The sequence below is a fragment of the Balaenoptera musculus genome, chromosome 16 (genome assembly GCF_009873245.2).
Source record: "Balaenoptera musculus isolate JJ_BM4_2016_0621 chromosome 16, mBalMus1.pri.v3, whole genome shotgun sequence".
Classification (NCBI taxonomy): Eukaryota; Metazoa; Chordata; class Mammalia; order Artiodactyla; family Balaenopteridae; genus Balaenoptera; species Balaenoptera musculus.
In genome coordinates this window covers 32295910-32317012 of record NC_045800.1, presented here as the reverse complement: position 1 = coordinate 32317012, position 21103 = coordinate 32295910, and the positions used below count along the sequence as shown (strand labels likewise).

Genomic DNA, 21103 nt, shown 5'->3' with positions numbered 1-21103 from the left:
TTGGAGGTTAATCCTTTGTCAGTTGCTTCATTTGCAAATCTTTTCTCCCATTCTGAGGGTTGTCTTTTCGTCTTGTTGATAGTTTCCTTTGCTGTGCAAAAGTTTTTAAGTATCATTAGATCCCAATTGTTTATTTTTGTTTTTATTTCCATTATTCTAGGAGGTGGGTCAAAAAAGATCTTGCAGTGATTTATGTCATAGAGTTTTCTGCCTATGTTTTCCTCTAAGAGTTTTATAGTGTCTGGCCTTACATTTAGGTCTTTAATCCATCTTGAGTTTATTTTTGTGTATGGTGTTAGGAAGTGTTCTAATTTCATTCTTTTACATGTAGCTGTCCAGTTTTCCCAGCACCACTTATTGAAGAGACTGTCTTTTCTCCATTGTATATCCTTGCCTCCTTTGTCAGAGATTAGTTGACCATATGTGTGTGGGTTTACTTATGGGCTTTCTATCCTGTTCCATTGATCTATATTTCTGTTTTTGTGCCAGTACCATACTGTTGTGATTACTGAAGCTTTCTAGTATAGTCTGAAGTCAGGGAGTCTGATTCCTCCAGGTCTGTTTTTTTCCCTCAAGATTGCTTTGGCTATTCGGAGTCTTTTGTGTCTCCATACAAATTTTAAGACTTTTTGTTCTAGTTCTGTAAAAAATGCCATTGGTACTTTGATAGGGATTGCACTGAATCTGTAGATTGCTATGGGTAGTATAGTCATATTCACAATACTGATTCTTCCAATCCAAAAACATGGTCTATCTCTCCATCTGTTGGTATCATCTTTAATTTCTTTCATCAGTGTCTTATAGTTTTCTGCATACTGGTCTTTTGTCTCCCTAGGTAGGTTTATTCCTAGGTATTTTATTCCTTTTGTTGCAGTGGTAAAAGAGAGTGTTTCCTTAATTTCTCTTTCAGATTTTTCATCATTAGTGTATAGGAATGCAAGAGATTTCTGTGCATTAATTTTGTATCCTGCAACTTTACCAAATTCATTGATTAGCTCTAATAGTTTTCTGCTGGCATTTTTAGGATTCTCTATGTATAGTATCATGTCATCTGCAAACAGTGACAATTTTACTTCTTCTTTTCCAATTTGTATTCCTTTTATTTCTTTTTCTTCTCTGACTGCCATGGCTAGGACTTCCAAAACTGTGTTGAATAATAGTGGTGAGAGTGGACATCCTTGTCTTGGTCCTAATCTTAGAGGAAATGCTTTCAGTTTTTCACCATTGAGAATGATGTTTGCTGTGGGTTTGTCATATATGGCCTTTATTATGTTGAAGTAGGTTCCCTCTATGCCCACTTTCTGGAGAGTTTTTATCATAAATGGGTGTTGAATTTTGTCAAAAGCTTTTTCTGCATCTATTGAGATGATCATATGGTTTTTATTCTTCAATTTGTTAATATGGTATATCACATTGATTGGTTTGCCTATATTGAAGAATCCTTGCATCTCTGGGATAAATCCCACTTGATCATGGTGTATGATCCTTTTCATGTGTTGTTGGATTCTGTTTGCTAGTATTTTGTTGAGCATTTTTGCATCTACATTCATGAGTGGTATTGGTCTGTAGTTTTCTTTTTTTGTGGTATCTTTGGTTTTGGTGTCAGTGTGATGGTGACCTCGTAGAATGAGTTTGGGAGGGTTCCTTCCTCTGCAATTTTTTGGAAGAGTTTGAGAAGGATGGGTGTTAGCTCTTCTCTAAATGTTTGATAGAATTCGCCTGTGAAGCCATCTGGTCCTGGACTTTTGTTTGTTGGAAGATTTTTAATCACCGTTTCAATTTATAACTTGTAATTGGTCTGTTCATATTGTCTATTTCTTCCTGGTTCAGTCTTGGAAGGTTATAACCTTCCAAGAATTTGTCCATTTCTTCCAGGTTGTCCATTTTATTGGCATAGAGTTGCTCTTAGGATGCTTTGTATTTCTGCGGTGTCCATTGTAACTTCTCCTTTTTCATTTCTAATTTTATTGATTTGAGTCCTCTCTCTCTTTTTCTTGCTGAGTCTGGCTAAAGGTTTGTCAATTTTGTTTATCTTTTCCAAGAACCAGCTTTTAGTTTTATTGATCTTTGCTATTGTTTTCTTTGTTTCTATTTCATTTATTTCTGCTCTGATCTTTTTGATTTCTTTCCTTCTACTAACTTTGGGTTTTGTTTGTTCTTCTTTCTCTAGTTCCTTTAGGTGTAAGGTTAGATTGTTTATTTGAGATTTTTCTTGTTTATTGAGGTAAGATTGTATTGCTATAAACTTTCCTCTTAGAACTGCTTTTGCTGCATCCAGTAGGTTTTGGATTGTCGTGTTTTCGTTGTCATTTGTCTCTAGGTATTTTTTGATTTCCTCTTTGATTTCTTCAGTGACCTCTTGGTTATTTTGTAATGTATTGTTTAGCCTCCATGTGTTTGTGTTTTTTACGTTTTTTCCTCTGTAATTGATATCTAGTCTCATAGCGTTGTGGTTGGAAAAGATGCTTGATATGATTTCAGTTTTCTTAAATTTGCCGAGACTTCATTTGTGACCCAAGATGTGATCTATCCTGGAGAATGTTCCATGTGCCTTTGAGAAGAAAGTGTAATATGCTGTTTTCAGTTGGGATGCCCTATAAATATCAGTCAAATCTATCTGGTCTATTGTGTCATTTAAAGCTTGTGTTTCCTTATTAATTTTCTGTCTGGGTGATCTCTCCATTGGTGAAAGTGGAGTGTTAAAGTCCCTACTATTATTGTGTTACTGTCGATTTCCTCTTTTATAGCTGTTAGCATTTGCCTTATGTATTGAGGTGCTCCTATGTTGGGTGCATATATATTTATAATTGTTATATCTTCTTCTTGGATTGATCCCTTGATCATTATGTAGTGTCCTTCCTTGTCTCTTGTAACATTCTTTATTTTAAAGTCCATTTTATCTGATATGAGTATTGCTACTCCAACTTTCTTTTGATTTCCATTTGCATGGAATATCTTTTTCCATTCCCTCACTTTCAGTCTGTATGTGTTCCTAGGTCTGAAGTGTGTCTCTTGTTGACAGCATATATATGGGTCTTGTTTTTGTATCCATTCAGTGAGCCTGTGTCTTTTGGTTGAAGCATTTAATCCATTCACATTTAAGGTAATTATCGATATGTATATTCCTATTACCATTTTCTTAATTGTTTTGGGTTTGTTTTTGTAGGTCCTTTGCTTCTCTTGTGTTTCCCACTTAGAGAAGTTCCTTAAGCATTCATTATAGAGCTGGTTTGGTGGTGCTGAATTCTCTTAGCTTTTGCTTGTTTGTAAAGCTTTGATTTCTCTGTCAAATCTGAATGAGATCCTTGCTGGGTGCAGTAATCTTGGTTGCAGGTTCTTCCCTTTCATCACTTTAAATGTATCGTGCCACTCCCTTCTGGCTTGTAGAGTTTCTGCTGAGAAATCAGCTGTTAACCTTAGGGGAGTTCCCTTGTGTGTTATTTTTTGTTTTTCCTTGTTGCTTTTAATAATTTTTCTTTGTCTTTAAATCTTGTCAATTTAATTACTATGTGTCTCAGCCTGTTTCTCCTTGGGTTTGTCCTGCCTGGGACTCTACGCTTCCTGGACTTGGGTGGCTATTTCCTTTCCCACGTTAGGGAAGTTTTCAACTGTAATTTCTGTAGATATTTTCTCGGGTCCTTTCTCTCTCTCTTCTCCTTCTGGGACCCCTATAATGCAAATGTTGGTGCATTTAATGTTGTTCCAGAGGTCTCTTAGGCTGTCTTCATTTCTTTTCATTCTTTTTTCTTTATTCTGTTCTGCAGCAGTAAATTCCACCATTCTGTCTTCCAGGTCACTTATGCATTCTTCTGCCTCAGTTATTCTGCTATTGATTCCTTCTAGTGTAGTTTTCATTTCAGTTATTGTATTGTTCATCTCTGTTTGTTTGTTCTTTAATTCTTCTAGGTCTTTGTTGAACATTTCTTGCATCTTCTTGGTCTTTGCCTCCATTCTTTTTCCAAGGTCCTGGATCATCTTCACTCTCATTATTCTGAATTCTTTTTCTGGAAGGTTGACTATCTCCACTTCATTTAGTTGTTTTTCTGGGGTTTTATCTTTTTCCTTCACCTGGTACATAGTCCTTTGCCTTTTCATTTTGTCTGTCTTTCTGTGACCATGGTTTTTGTTCCAAAGACTGCAGGATTGTCATTCTTCTTGCTTCTGCTGTCTGCCCTCTGGTGGATGAGGCTATCTAAGAGGCTTGTGCAAGCTTCCTGATGGGAGGGACTGGTGGTGGGTAGAGCTGGGTCTATCTATTTTATATATAGTAGTGTGTATATGTTAATCCCAAACTCCTAATTTACCCCTCCCCCTCCTCCCGCTTTCCCTTTTGGTAACCATAAGTTTGTTTTCTATGTCTTTGAGTCTCTTTCTGTTTTGTAAGTAAGTTCTTTTGTATCACTTTTTTGGATTCCATGTATAAGTTTTTTTTTTATCACTTTTTTGGATTCCATGTATAAGTAAGTTCTTTTTTTATCACTTTTTTGGATTCCATGTATAAGTGATATCATATGATATTTGTTTTCTCTTTGTGACTTACTTCATCTAGTATGATAATCTCTAGGTCCATCCATGTTGCTGCAAACAGCATTATTTCATTCTTCTTTATGGCTGAGTAGTATTCCATTGTGTATGTATACCACATCTTCTTTATCTATTCATCTGTTGGTGGGCATTTAGGTTGCTTCCATGTCTTGACTGTTGTAAATAGTGCTGGTATGAACACTGGGGGGTATGTATCTTTTCGAATTAGAGTTTTCTCTGGATATATGCCCAGGAGTGGGATTGCTGGATCATATAGTAACACTATTTTTAGTTATTTTAAGGAACCTCCATACTGTTCTCCATAGTGGCTGCACCAATTTACATTCCCACCAACAGTGTAGGAGGGTTCCCTCTTCTCCACACCCTCTCCAGCATTTATTGTTTGTAGATTTTTGTAAGATGGTCATTCTGACTGGTGTGAGGTGATACTTCATTTAGTTTTGATTTACATTTTTCTAATAATTAGTGATATTGAGCATCTTTTCATGTGCCTGTCGGACATCTGTGTGTCTTCTTTGGAGAAATGTCTGTTTAGGTCTTCTACACATTTTTTGATTGGGTTGTTTTTTGTTCTTTGGTTTTTTTATAAACTGTAGGAGCTCTTTGTATATTTTGGAAATTAATCCCTTGTTGGTCACATCATTTGCAAATATTTTTTTCCCAGTCTATAGGTTGTCTTTTTGTTTTGTTTATGGTTTCCTTTGTTGTACAAAAGCTTTTAAGTTTGATTAAGTCCCATTTGGTTATTTTTATTTTTATTTCCATTTCTCTAGAATGTTTTCTTTTTTACTCATTTGTTTATTTAACTTTTTACGTAGTTCTCATGTATGATGATGATGATTTTTTAAAACTTTTAAGTTGTGCCCAGCTCATAATAGACCTGCAATAAATATTTGTTAAATAAACACTGGCTATTTAAAGAAGGCAGTACATGTACATTATAAAAATAGACAAAAAAAGGGCATAAATAAAAAGGAAAAAAAACCCTTATAATTTTGCCAGAGATCACTCCTGTTATTTACCTTTGTATAGAATTTTCCAGATTTTATTTTTAAAAATTCATACATAATACATAATTTTTTAAAGATGGGATTTTTGTAACTTTTCCTCTTATCTTCTTTTTCCCCCATCTTTCTTTCTCCCTGACTCTCCCATTAAAATTATGGAGAAAATTAGCTACCAGATGGCTCAGAAATGCATGTCAGCAGCAAAGTGACCCCCTTCCAGGAAGGAAGCAACTGTTGGGGATGGAATGTCACCCGATCCATAATTTACTCATCAGAGATTTCCAGGCACTTTCATTAGGCCTTCTGGAGAGTGAATCTGTGTCCCTCTGTGTTGGACACTGCACCAAACTCAGCATTTTTCTCTTGCAGGCATTTTCAGCTTTTTACTATGTGATGGAGTTTTTAAACCTTACATCAGAGGAACAGTCAACTCATAAAAAGATGATTAACACATTGGAAAAGTTCTGCTCTCGGCCTTGGGAAGAGGTAAGTGACTAGAAACAGCATCTGTTACCATTGCTCTCTGCCCTTGACAGCATGGAGGATGTGAGTCTGCTCTTCAAGTCATGCTAATGTGACCAAGATCCAGCACACATGTTAGAGAAGCCTAGATGGTACACTCAATTAAGAGTAAGTTCACTGGCATTCCTTGATAGCTTGGCATACAATGGCTTAAACAAAAAAGGTCTTATTGTTTTCACCTAATTCGAAGTCCGGAAGTAGGCAGTTGCTGGCATGGGGTGGGCAGCTTGACTATCTCAGCCATTCTTCAGTTGTTGTTAGACCTGTTTCCTCATGGAAGCAAGGTGTAGCTTCAGGGATCACAGCCGTGTTCAAGGTCAGAAGAAGGATAGCTCCAGATACATCTGTTCCTTTTTATAGGAAAGCAAAAGCTATCCCAGAAGCTCCTAGTAGTCTTTTCTCTTACATCTCATTGGCCAGGACTGGCTGGGAAAGCAGGATGCAGGATTTATGACTGGCTTAGAGCCCTAGATCCATCATGAGCTACTTCCTGGAGCTGAGCACATTGTCGCCCACTCCTTCCCCCAACCCCCAGGGAAGACAGGCAATTCACAGAATCTGCCACAGACACCATTGTGGTAAGACCCTTTTTTCATCAGACAGGTCCAAGATATCTCCTACTTATTCATAAATTTGAAGCACAAATTTTTTCTTGTCTGAGGCACTGAGTCATTCAAGATCCAGTGCTACCTGATGAAAGTTTCCAGGGACGTGAGAGAAAGATATGGAGTCTACTCTGATTTACCAAAACAGATCACCTAGGAGTGGCTCAAAACAGCAGCTGTTTTAAGTTGACAAAAGTGACTTAAAATGAGTGATTTTAAGAGAGATTGCAAAAGTGATTGCAAAAGTGACCAGTGCTTTCATTCTGAAGATATGCAATTAATTAAAAATGAAGGCTGTTCTCATGGGCACTGACAACAGAGGAAGGAAGGTTGTGCAAGAGCCTGGACATCTGAAATTTTCTCTAAGTATTTTGTCTGGGTTAGAACATGAAGGAAGGGTATTCAGGGCTTTCGGAAAGAGCAGCTCAAATATGCCTCAGCACTTTACAAAACATTTAGGGGAGCCTTTTTGCAGCTAGTGGTGATCTGTGGAGAAAGACGAGCACCTTGGATTCTTGAGCAAAATGCTTCCGAAACTGGGTTCCAGAGCAGTGTTTGTCAGATGTTACTATGTATGTGATCGTACGGGGCTCATATTAAACAGCACATTCTGCATTGGCAGATCAGGGTGAGGATTCAAGTTCTCAGGGGACGCTGCTGATGCTAGTCCAGAGACCTAACCGAGTGGCACGGCTGTTTATGAAACTGTTTCCTCGAGATGCTTATAGAGGCTCTAAACCAAAGACTGGTCAAGAGCATACAGAAAACTCTGGTTAAGCAAAAATTAATAGATTTCTTTCATGCAAGATTTTTCACAGTTTTTAATATGCTACTGTGATTGTGAAACTCAAGTTTCACAAGGGATGGCAAACTATAGTAAAATTCAGTGTTGTTGAACCTATCAGACCACAGAAACTACTTTTTTCCTAGAACACTTATCAATGTCTCATAGAACCCTGTGGAGGAAAAGATTCCTTAACAGACCCTAAACTGTGAACCTCTGCACCCACTGAAGGAGTGCAGCACCACTCCCAAAGCTCTCTGCAGGGGCCAACTCTCAGGCCCATGTGAGCTGGGGCGTTTTCCTCTCTTGATCAGCTCTAATAGCAAACATGAGGGCTATGGAGAAGTGCCTGTTGTTGCACAAGTATGATGTTTTCTTCCCTTCACTTCCAGCTGCAGATGTATTTTGGTGAAGTGAAGGAGAAGTACCTGAGTGAATACTGCTTTTCTGGCACCTACATCCTCGCTCTTCTTCTGAATGGCTATCATTTTACAGCTGAGTCCTGGAAGAATATTCACTTCATGGGCAAGGTTTGTTAGGTTGGGGGGAGGTTGGGTGGTAGTGGCTGAAGCAGCTTTGGGCTTAAAAGAGGTAGGAGTCAACCTGATTTAAATTTTGGCCTGATGTCCTGTCCTACCACTTCACCTCTAACCCAAGATGGCATTTTGTGCCCAGCTCTCCTGATAATGTTGACCAGCCAGTTGTGGGTATCCTATCTAAGGAGGGCTACTTGCATTCTCAGCCTCGCCTTTCTGCTCACATAACAGTGACTAACCCCTTATAAAACAAAAAATGAGATAGTAAAGTAATATAACAGTATTTCAACAGCCACAGTGATTCTGCGTGCTGACTTCAACATCCATCTCAAAGGCCCCTTCGTGAATCCAGAAGGGATGATTATGGTTTGTCACAAGGGGTGAAGGCCTTGTTGGTTGTAGCTTCAAGACTGACCAATCTGAAAGCTCGCTGTGAAGAACGAGATGAGTGGCTGTGAATGGGGGCCTTTGCTTAGAAGCCAGGCTTAGCATGAGCCTTAAAGAAGCAAGCCCATAGCTTTGCATTAGCATAGCATTACCTGAAGGTTTCCAGGCATAGAGCAACATTTACATCGGCAGCGAGACTCATGGGCACACTCATGCTTGATGAAAAATATCAAGGGCAGTGTTTCTCTACCTTTTAAACCCATACCCACTAATGACAAAAACAATTTACCCCTTTATTAAATACGGTGACTTCAAGCAAAACAAAGCATTGAGGCAGCAGAGGGCTGTAGTAGCCTTAAAGATAGTAGTGCCACCACACTCTTGTCAATATTGACTTTGCTAATTAAAATCTTTTTTTTTGTTTTAACATCCCAGTCTTCCTTCCATTCCATCACAGTTTGTCTGTTAGAGAGATATGTCTATGTCAAATTTACCTAGTGATTTATATTCTTTGAGCTCCAGTCTATGATCCATTATTTCTAAACCTTAAGTGATAACTCCTCTAACTCTGGAGGCTTCCTTGACACAGGCAGTCAGATACGGTTCCATTCCCCATAAAGGGACATGGACCTTTTTACAAATTATTAATTCCCAGTACTGGTAAAGGTTTAGGGGAGAGGAGCATTCCACATGGTATTGGTTGGAATGTAAACTGGCATAACCTTTGGGAAGACTGTTTTGGCAACATGTGCTAGGAGCCTTAAAACATGTACATCATTTTGTCCAATTGCTCCATTTCTAGGATTTATAAATAATTGAACAAAGTGAGTAAAAATGAACATATAAGGCAGTTCATGTCAGTGATGATGTTGCAGAAATCCCTTAAGAGACACGGGATGATGTTTACAAGGAATTGTTAAGTGAATAATTCTACGTACAATTTAATTCCATTTTTTATGTGAAAAACACGCACAGAGAGGACTGGTAGGGTATGTCACAAAATGATAATAGCAGCAACTTCTGAATGATGAAGTAGAGGTGGTTTTTATTTTCTTTTTTAGGATTATCTGTACTTCATGATTTTCCTACCGTGACCACATACAACTCATGTAATAGAAACATTTCCACAATTCTTTATTATTCATAGACTACCTGTATTTCAATACATTTTGAGGTGACTTGAAAATATTCCTAGGAAGGTGGCAGGGTTGGAGAATGTTTTTTCATTTAAGAATAATCCTTTCTCATGCATATGCAGTCTTTCACCTTACGTCAAGTAAGACTGACTTGCTGGGATTATTCCCCAGTTTTTCCCCAGTTGAGTCATAAAAGAAGTCCTGGTTTCGTATGGATGAGATTCCTGGGCCTGACATTGACGCCCAAGGCCAGGGACAGTCATTATTCTCTCATCCTTTGCCCACTTCTTGTCATCCGCCCCCACTTCCCCACCCCAGCCACCCACATTCACACAAACAACAAAAGAAGAATGCAAATTTCCAAAGACCTAATTTGAGTTAAGTTCTTCTAGGCAGGAGAACTGAGCCGTCATTCCCCAAATTCCTCTCTGAATTTCGGGGATTTAGTAGTGAGGCCCCCACACTCTCCTTCTTAATCGCTTACTCCTGCTCCATTTTCCCCACAGCCATATTCCCAATTCAGAATATAAAACTAATCCATTTAGAGAACTGAACATGGTGCTCTCACTTCCTGGTTGCTCAGTGTTATGGACAGGGTTACATGAAAGCTCACTTAATCCTCGGACCAGAAACAACAGCCTTTCCCCACTGTTCGCAGGTCCGGAGCACCAGCGTCGGGTGGACTTTGGGCTACATGCTGAACCTGACCAACATGATCCCATCTGAAGAGCCACTGTCCACACCTCTCACCCACTCCACATATGTCTTCCTCATGGTCCTCTTCTCCCTGATCCTGGTCATAGCGGTCATAATAGGCATATTTATCTTTCACAAGCCTTCGTATTTCTGGAAAGACATGGTATAGCAGGAACAGCTGAAATCTGCTGGCTGGAGTGAGAAGAAAACTTGCCCAGGGAGCACTTTCCTCCACAGTGGTGTACAAGGCCAGTTTTGACCAGCATGAAGCTTCCTTGGCTTTTGCTGAAGCCTTTCCATGGGAGGTATTTACCACCCACTGCCTCAAGAACTTCCTGGCAGACATTGTCTCTTTTGTGAGTCTCTCCAAACTCCCCCCTTTCTCTTTTGTACTCTGTGCTTGTGTAGGTCTTGAAGACCTGCCTCCTTTCATGATAGTTGCTTTATAAAAGAACAATATTGACTTTATCCAGAAGAACTGAGAGTCCTGAGTCCTGTGCTGGGAAGTTGCCCTGGCTAAAAGAAGAATCTTGGGAACTGATTCAGTTGTGGTCTTACAGACCCTTTCTCTCTCCTGTTTCCCATTTATTAAGAAAGCCATTCAGTGCCTTTGGAGAAGACAGACACATATCCCATGCCCAGCCTGCCCTTTGCATGGGAGAATTTTCTAGTCTAGGCAAATATGTGCTAGGGCGAAAGAGTCTTACAAAGGAATTTATGGGATGTGCAGTTAATCCAGTAGTTAATCCAAGACAAAAGAGGGATGTGGGTAAGTCACATATTCCTGGGTGATGCCAAAATGCTAGAGTGGGACACCCAGACCAGAGATTATTTAAAAAGCTGCTGTACATATACATAGGCATTCAAATATCAGGGCATATTATCTGGTAGGTGTATACATGTCAGGAAGAAAAATACAGTTACAACACAAGGTCAGGAAAGTGCATCCTCCAACACATCTATTGGGGTTTTGTTTTTATTGCAGTAAAATGCATATAACCTAAAATTCACCATTATGACATATACAATTTAGTGGCATTTAGTACATTCACAATGTTGTGCAACTGTCACCAATATCTAATTCCAGAATATTTTCATCACTAAGAAATTATTGGCTGGGGATAAGACCATCCTGTGGTAGGCTTGAACCATCAACCTTTCCATTTAGCCAAGTAGGCTAACCAGTTGCACCACAAAGATGCTCACTGAGTTTTAAAGCCATTCCATATCTTACTGTCCCAGGGTTTAATTTAGTGAAAGAGTTGCATTGGTGCAGAGTGGCATGCCTTTTTTGCCGTCATGGTATTTACACAACAAAATGTGCCAGGAACCACATCTGCAAGTTTTGCTGCCAGTTCTAGGTACTTTTGCTTTAAGCATCTTTGCCATAGACATTTTTGCCACAAACATTTTCACTGCAAATAATTGGCTCTAAAGCAATTTTGCCATAAAAGATAAAATAATGGAAAATCAAAGAGGGATAATTAAAAGGACATAATGAAACGAAAAACAAAATTCAAGACTTATTGTGAAATATAAAATATTTGATTACCTTTAAAGTGTGTGTTGATTCATGGCAATACTTTGCACATAACGGATTTTATTTTGTGGGTTGTATCTAAGCACTTGTCTTCCAAATCTTTCATTCATAGCATTTTATACTTTTCTTTTTTGCTCATTGATTTGTCTTCTCGTTCTGCATTGTACTTTTTCTTTTTTGCTAAAATTTCTTCCTTCGTAAAGAGTGATGTAAGTTTCCAAATACTTAGAGGCATCTTTGTAACTGAGCTTTGTGTTGTGTTTTGAAAGCTTCTACACGGTTGTTGTTTGTTCTTGGCATATTGTCACGTGTCCATTGATAGATGTTCCAAAGTTGTGTGGGAAATGTGGGTTCACCTCTGCACCTTCCAGGACCTTGGCCTCTTTCTCCTCCACTGTAGTGTGTTTCAAAATAAGAAACCAACTTTTGGGACAAATCACTGTCATATGCCAGCTCGATAAAGCCATCAATAATGTCGCCAACTGGAAGAAATGCTAACACATTTCAACCAGTTGAAACCGAACTGTCAAACCAAAAACTGTCAACCAGTTATTTTATCTTTCACAGGGAATTTGCCTTACAGCCAATTAGTTATTCGACAAAAATGTTTGTTGCAGAAGTGCTTGTGGCAGAGATGTCAATGGCAAAGATGCTTATGGTGAAGGTACCTAGAACCCATTTCAACATGTAATTAATATATGTTATTAATGAGATTTTTGTTTTTTAATATTAAGTTTTTGAAATCTGTTGTATGTATTACACTTACAGCACATCCTAATCAGGACTCCATTTCAAGTGCTCAATGGCCACGTGTGACTAGTGGCTACCATATTGAATAGCACATGTCTAAAAGTACATTCAAAGCTAAAAAGACACAGGCAATAACACTTTGTCTTTCTCTTGAGGGGGGGAATTTTCTTTAAACAGCTATAGATGCTATAACATCCTTGCTATTATTTATTATATATGAAGTTTAACATTATTCTTAACAAGCTTTTAACATCCCAGCTAAGAATTTCACATTACTCCTCAGGTTTTGTTGCCTTTTTTGTGAAGACATAGATGCCTATTATTCAGACCAAGATGCCTGATGAAAGACCTTTGGGAAATTTAATCTGGATTCAAAGATAATACAAGATAATTGGATGCTTATATTCTATGGTCAAAATGTAAATTTGAATGTTAAAATAAAGATTAGTCTCTTAATAGCTCACAGAGCGAAGTTTACCACATAATAGTAACGTTACTATTAAAATATATTCTCATTTATTGTCAGTTTGAAAGATGAGCTGAATTTCACTGAAATTGGTCTCATTCCTCTCTGATTCAGAGTCTAATAGTTGCTATCTTGTTAGAACATGACAGTTGCTCATAGTTAGCCTGTACTAGCCAGGTATTTCTTTCAGTTTGTGCTAGTTTTATTATGTTTTAAAATTTCTTATAACCTCAAAATTTCAGTGGCTTACCACAATAAACATTGATTTTTCATGTTCATGGGTCTGCAAGTCAGCTAGTATATCTACTTCCGGTGGTAGGTCTGGTTCAGGCCTGCTCCGTATATCTCCCACTCTCCTTGTCTGGTGGCTTCCTGAGCCATGTTCCCATGATGAGTGGTAGGGGCACAAGAAAGGGAGAGAAAATACAGGATGCCTCTTCAGGCCTTGGCCAGGACAGGCCCCTGTCACTTCCATCCACGTTCTACTAACCAAAATAAGTCATATGACTAAGCCCAACATTAGGAAGCTGGAGAAACACTGGGAGGAATGGCAGAGTCATGTGGCAAAGGACATGAATAACTAATTCTAACACAGAAAATTCGTGAAACATTGGGCACAATGATTCAATCCACCACAGCGTCTCATTAACTAAAACATAAAGTATGTTTTCTTCAAATCTACTTATCTTGCCAAAGAATATTCTTCTTAAAAAATGTCATTTCTTCTATGACATCATCAATTACAACTTTTTTTCACAGCCTTAATCAGGGTGCTCTGGCGGCTCCTAAATTAGTCTCACATTCTAAAATGATAGATTTCCTGAGAGACCATCTATTTATTTTCCTTATATGTTTAGGACAATGTATAGTTAACTACCCAAGTTTTTATTTGCACAAGAACCTAATACAACTGAACATAATTGGTTTTATCACAGGTATAATGGATTTTTTAATAAAGGGGAAAGGAATGTCTCCAAAAGCCTTCTCTTTCAAAAGTGGCATTTAGGACTGTGCATGTGGTAAAAGCATTGTTGTACTTTTTGCATTTCTCTATTTTAAGTAACTTAATTTCTAAATTTAAATTGATGATATAATGATGGCACCACTCTCATCAGCATCTGAGTTGACTTTTTATTTTTATATCCTTTTGCATGATGAATAGCAGAGAACATGGATTAGTCAATGAGAAGTGAGATACAGTCACCTAAGAACATCATTTCTTATAATGAAGTTCTAAGAAGAGAGGGGAGGAAAGTCATGTGAGCTAGATAGGGAACAGTATGTATTTAGGATGACTTAAACTGAACTCTACCTTTCCTCCTAACCCTGCTCCTCCTCCTGCATTTTATCATGATTAATGCCACCACTGCCTCAAGTAACCAAGATCAGAATCAACTTTATCGATGTTGAAGTGACAGGGGCCTGTCCTGGCCAAGACCTGCCCATTCTGCCTTTGCAGCATTTTTCATTTTGATTCCCCTTTACAATCTTGTTGTTATCACCCCAGTAGAGATCTGATATCAGGAACAGTGATCTTGTCTCCAAACTATTACTTCCAGATTAATCTTTATAAAAAATGGGCTTAATCACATTGCTCCCCAACTAAGACTGTTGGTGACTTTCTATTGCCTAGGAAATAAGGTCATACTCTCCAACAGACATTCAGGCCCTTTGATCCATGCCTATAAGCTCTCCCAGGCTTACATCCCACTCCACCCTCTGATGTTCCTTACACTGTAGCCAAGGTAAACTGATTCTTTACCCAGAGCTGTTCAGGTTATTTGCTCAACTTGGAGCACCTTTGCCCCACTCTACGTTTAAGGCTCAGCTCAAATGACCCTTCTTCAGTGAAGTCTTCTCCAAATCTCTAAGTCAGAATAAACTGCTTCTTCCCTGTGCTATCACAGCCCTTTACCTGGGCCTCCATTAGAGCATTCAGACCATTCTATTCAGTATTTGGGTTAAGCTCCTTGGGGACAAGATATGTGACCTATCTCTTTTTGAAAAGTTGGGCTCAGGGGTATTTTAGCAGGAACTGAGGTAACAGTCCTAGTTAATCGCTCTGTCCATTGCCAGATGGGCTGGTCCATACCACTATTTCTGCATCAGTATCCTGATGTATGTTATCTCTTGACATGACCATCCTCTTCCTCCAGCTTTTAAGGACCAGCTCAACTCCTGATTCCTCAGTGAAGCCTTCTTTGTTTACCCACATTGAACTTTTCCTTCTGGACCATGCATTTAGTTTCAATATAGCTCACTACATGGGAATTGATTGTACATATTATGAAAGTAGAATTTTAAGGATTAGAATGCACCTTAAAAGGTAATGTTTATCAAAATTTAATGTGTATATGACTCACCCAGGGGTCTTGTTGAGGTAAAAATTACTTAATTTTAATTAATAAAAAATGATTCAGTAGGTCTGGGGTGAGGCTGAGGTGTTCTACATTTCTAACAAGCTGCCAGGTGATGTCACTACAGCTGTGTGGGGACCAAACTTTGGGTATCAAAGATCTAGACTACTTTACCATTCCATGGAGTTCCTTCTAATGGCTCTCAGATAAGTGGCCATCTACCACCTGACTGCCATACTTCATTTGGCAGCCTGTTCCACAGTGGGCCAGCTCAACTGCCACTTACAAAGCTTACTCCCTCTGCTACACAACAATCCCCAAGTGTTTCTTCCTTTGTCAGTTTTCTGTGCCTCAGGAGTTTTCTGTCTGTGCTGCCCTCTGCCTTTGGGGAGCCACTGCCTGGCACTCAAGTGAAGAACTGGTGTGCCTCAGAGGGATTTCTCCCAGCTCTTCACCCTGCCCCTAGCCTTCAGTTACTGCCTCTGTGCTCTTGGTAGAACCCTGTGAGAAAGATCTGGAAGGTGATCCATAATGCAAGCCTACATGCAACTTTTAAAGATTCTTTAAAATTTCTGCTGGTTTCTTATTATTTTTGTCTCTGATAGCTTTCTTTCTTTGCTGTCACTCTACCAAGGATGAAAGAGTTCTGATGGGTTTTAAAATGCTGTGATTTTGTAGTCTAGCCAGCTGGGTAGAAGCTACAATCTCTTGCCATATGCACACAAGAATTATTTGTAAAATGAAAAAAAATAAATCATAAGGAAATTATTTTTTACAAAGTTTACAATCAGAAATGCAATTCATTAGCATATGGAACTAAAAGTACAGCCTCAATAAATTAGATTTCTGATTTTGAAAAAGCAACAATTATATATACTCCACACTGTTAGTTTCCTTATATTTATAAATACTCTTAAATATTTTTTTAAAATGTAGATGGCTCATTTTGTAATAACACAAGTTGCCTTTTGACATACAACTTAAATTTTCTATTATGAAATGATTTTTGGCCGAGTAACAATGAGAAAGGGGCAAAGATAGGTAAATGGTGGGCTGTTCGTAAAGTGAACTACTCAATACCAACTGAAGTTTTTTCTGATGGTAAATCATAATGCTCTCTCTAAAGCTCATCAATATACAGGCATACATATTTATAATCAGTAGCTTAAAAATATGACTTTTTGTGCTATTCCGTACCTCTTGGATTTTTACCTCTACATTAGTCAAGTGAACCATCTTTTAGGAATACGCATGAAGATGGAAGTCCCTGTGAAGAATATGGTGTGAATCTGCTCCGTCTCCTGCAGTTAAATCCATTTGAAGGATATATTCTTCGATTATCATCTGGACAGAGAGGTCTAAACAGAAACAAGTTATTTTTAACTTTTTATTATGAGAATTTTCAAACACAAAGTAGAATAATGCAATACACATCCATGTGCCCATTACAGAATTCATCAATTGTCATCATTTTGCTAACCTTGCAGAAACAAGTGTTAATTATAATCAGAGATAAAACAGGATTCAAACTTCATGGAAAAGAGTAAAATATACTTTTTACCAACAGTCAAATGGTGAAGGTGGGCAGAATCATTGCATGGTGCAACATGGAAAAGTACATAGAGAGTTAAGGTCCTTAATAGAAGGATGCATCTTGCATGAAAGGAGGTGGGACATATTTTATAGGCCCCTCTTCAAGCTGCAGGAAGAATCAGGACCACAGCTACACTTGCCTATTTATTTTTTAGATTATGAAGTTAAAGAGAATAGCAGAATCATTTTGGTGTAGCAGCAAATCAATGGATTACGTTACTTATAGACAGTCTCTTCTAAAATATTCCTTTGACACTGAGAAGCTGAAGAAGGCTAATGAATCACATATTTTAAATTGTAAGTTTTGCTTTTCATGTACGTTTAAACCTAAAACCTCTCTTTTAATTCGACTGAAATATACCTTTGTGGGATAAGTCTAGCATGTTTTTAATGTAAATATTCAATAGTTTCTATAAAGAACCCTGTTTTTCTCCCTGCTACAGTCTCTTCTTATCCAAATTGCTAATACGCTGTGTTACTTAGGCCTGCCAGTGCTGGGTAAGTTAAAAGGAAGAGGGCAGGAAGAATTCTGTCTTTGCTGTCATCTGGCTTTTCTTCCCTTTCAAAACAAGGTCTCTTTTAATTGATCTAAATTTTTCCTTTAGGTTTTTTCCACTTAAGCAGAATACCTTTGAGCCATTTTTTTAAAAAACATCTTTATTGGAGTATAATTGCTTTACAATGCTGTGTTAGTTTCTGCTGTATAACAAAGTGAATCAGCTATATGTATACATATATCCCCATATCCCCTCGCTGTTGTGTCTCCCTCCCACCCTCCCTATCCCACCCCTCTAATTGGCCACAAAGCACCGAGCTGATCTCCCTGTGCTATGCAGCTGCTTCCCACTAGCTATCTTTTCACATTTGGTAGTGTATATATGTCCATGCCACTCTCTCACTTCGTCCCAGCTTACCCTTCCCCTTCCCCAGGTCCTCAAGTCCACTCTCTACGTCTGCGTCTTTATTCCTGTCCTGCCCCTAGGTTCATCAGAACCTTTTTTTTTTTTTTAGATTCCATATATATGTGTTAGCATACGGTATTTGTTTTTCTCTTTGAGACTTACTTCACTCTGTTTGGCAGACTATAGGTCCGTCCACCTCACTACAAATAACTCAATTTCGTTTCTTTTTATGGCTAATATTCCATTGAATATATGTGCCACATCTTCATTATCCATTCATCTGTCAATGGACATTAGGTTGCTTCCATGTCCTGGCTATTGTAAACAGTGCTGCAATGAACATTGTGGTGCATGTCTCTTTTTGGATTATGGTTTTCTCAGGGTATATGCCCAGTAGTGGGATTGCTGGGTCATATGATAGTTCTATTTTTAGTTTTTTAAGGAACCTCCATACTGTTCTACATAGTGGCTGTATCCATTTACATTCCCACCAACAGTGCAAGAGGGTTCCCTTTTCTCCACACCCTCTCCAGCATTTATTGTTTGTAGATTTTTTGATGATGGCCATTCTGACTGGTGTGAGGTGATACCTCATTGCAGTTTTGATTTGCATTTCTCTAATGATTAGTGATGTTGAGCATACTTTCATGTGTTTGTTGGCAATCTGTGTATCTTCTTTGGAGAAATATCTATTTAGGTCTTCTGCCCACTTTTATTTTTTTTAACATCTTTATTGGAGTATAATTGCTTTACAGTGGTTAGTTTCTGCTTTATAACAAAGTGAATTAGTTATACATATGCATATATCCCCATATCTCCTCCCTCTTGCATCTCCCTCCCACCCTCCCTATCCCACCCCTCTAGGTGGTCACAAAGCACAGAGCTGATCTCCCTGTGCTATGCGGCTGCTTCCCACTAGCTATCTGTTTTACATTTGGTAGTGTATATATGTCCATGCCACTCTCTGACTTCATCCCAACTTACCCTTCCCCCTCCCCAGGTCCTCAAGTCCATTCTCTACGTCCACGTCTTTATTCCTGTCCTGCCCCTAGGTTCTTCAAACCTTTTTTTTTTCAGATTCCGTGTAAATGTGTTAGCATACGGTATTTGTTTTTCTCTTTCTGATTTACTTTGCTCTGTGTGACAGACTCTAGGTCCATCCACCTCACTACAAATAACTCAATTTCGTTTCTTCTTATAGATGAGTAATGTTTCATTGTATATATGTGCCACATCTTCTTTTGCCCACTTTTAGATTGGGTTGTGTGTTTTTTAGATATGGAGCTGCATGAACTGCTTGTATATTTTGGAGATTAATCCTTTGTCAGTTGCTTCATTTGTAAATATTTTCTCCCATTCTGAGGGTTGTCTTCTTGTCTTGTTTATGGTTTCCTTTGCTGTGCAAAAGCTTTGAAGTTTCATTAGGTCCCATTTGTTTATTTTTGTGTTTATTTCCATTTCTCAAGAGGTGGGTCAAAAAGGATCTTGCTGTGATTTATGTCATAGAGTGTTCTGCCTATGTTTTCCTCTAAGAGTTTGATAGTGTCTGGCCTTACATTTAGGTCTTTAATCCATTTTGAGTTTATTTTTGTGTATGGTGTTAGGAAGTGTTCTAATTTCATTCTTTTGCATGTAGCTGTCCAGTTTTCCAAGCACCACTTATTGAAGAGGCTGTCTTTTCTCCATTGTATATTCTTGCCTCCTTTATCAAAAATAAGGTGACCATATGTGTGTGGGTTTATCTCTGGCCTTTCTATCCTGTTCCACTGATCTATATTTGTTTTTGTGCCAGTACCATACTGTCTTGATTACTGTAGCTTTGTAGTATAGTCTGAGGTCAGGGAGCCTGATTCCTCCAGTTCCATTTTTCTTTCTCAAGATTGCTTTGGCTATTTGGGGTCTTTTGTGTTTCCATACAAATTGTGAAATTTTTTGTTCTAGTTCTGTGAAAAATGCCAGTGGTAGTTTGATAGGGATTGCATTGAATCTGTAGATTGCTTTGTGTAGTATAGTCATTTTCAATATATTGATTCTTCCAATCCAAGAACATGGTATATCTCTCCATCTGTTTGTATCATCTTTAATTTCTTTCATCAGTGTATTCTGGTTTTCTGCATACAGGTCTTTTTTCTCCTTAGGTAGGTTTATTCCTAGGTATTTTATTCTTTTTGTTGCAGTGGTAAACGGGAGTGTTTCCTTAATTTCTCTTTCAGATTTTTCATCATTAGTGTATAGGGATGCAAGAGATTTCTGTGCATTAATTTTGTATCCTGCTACTTTATGAAACTCATTGATTAGCTCTAGTACTTTTCTGGTAGAATCTTTAGGATTCTCTATGTATATAGTATCATGTCATCTGCAAATAGTGACAGTTTTACTTCTTCTTTTCCAATTTGGATTCCCTTTATTTCTTTTTCTTCTCTGATTGCTGTGGCTAAAACTTCCAAAACTATGTTGAATAATAGTGGTGAGAGTGGGCAACCTTGTCTTATTCCTGATCTTAGTGGAAATGTTTTCAGTTTTTCACCATTGAGAACGATTATACATCACTTTGAGGGTGCTGATCATTAAGAAGTCATGACTTTTTCCCAGGCCTGTGGGGGAAAATATGCTATAAGTCCTTAGTATTCTAACAATAAGTGAAGGATAAATGCTAAGTTATTAGCAAAATCTCCCGTTATTCAAGTCAGCAGGACACAATTTTGTTGTGATGTCCCCTAAATTGGGACGTGCCACGTTTTAATTTTCCTTCTTTGTATCTGCTAATGAGCACAAAATTCTCTCTTGCAGCTATCAACTTGTAAATTTCCAAACAAAAGTGTGTTGGTATTAAACAGAATATTTTTTTTCCTGAAAGTTGGTGAACAACCCACTTCACAACATCTTTTCATTTAAAGGACTGTTTCATAACCAGATCACTTTTACCACAATTTATATGATATGGGTTAAGGAAATAATCTTAAAAATATGGCTGGTGACATGCTGGATTACTGAACTGACTTCATGTCAGAAGATATAATAAAAACATATATTGATTTTTATATCATTATTCCTAAGATCTATTAATAGATTATAATAGAAAATATTTAATATAAATACATTTGGGCTGTTTCCAATTTTTGACTATTATAAATAAAGCCACTATGAGCATTCATATCAGTTTTTTTGTGTAAACACAAGTTTTCATTTTTCTAGGATAAATGCTCAAGACTGCAACTGCTGGGTCAGATGTTCAATCCATTTTTAGTTTTATAGGGAACTGCATTATTACATAGGA

The 21103-nt window shown here is 38.0% G+C and overlaps 1 protein-coding gene across 11 annotated transcripts in view; it reads left to right on the top strand.

The window, feature by feature from the left end:
• Positions 1-13215, top strand: part of ENTPD1 (ectonucleoside triphosphate diphosphohydrolase 1) — a 117360-nt gene extending 104145 nt beyond the window's left edge. For 8 of the 11 annotated variants that reach the window (XM_036829465.1, XM_036829466.1, XM_036829463.1 and 5 more), the window contains 3 exons: positions 5922-6038; positions 7856-7993; positions 10181-12523. In XM_036829465.1, coding sequence (XP_036685360.1) covers positions 5922-6038; positions 7856-7993; positions 10181-10387 — 462 coding nt within the window. In that variant the 3' untranslated portion in view covers positions 10388-12523. Of the gene's footprint in view, positions 1-5921; positions 6039-7855; positions 7994-10180; positions 12524-12791 lie in introns of those variants that run through there. The other 3 variants (XM_036829459.1, XM_036829458.1, XM_036829460.1) reach the window with 2 other exon arrangements.
• The last annotated feature ends 7888 nt before the right edge of the window (positions 13216-21103 follow it).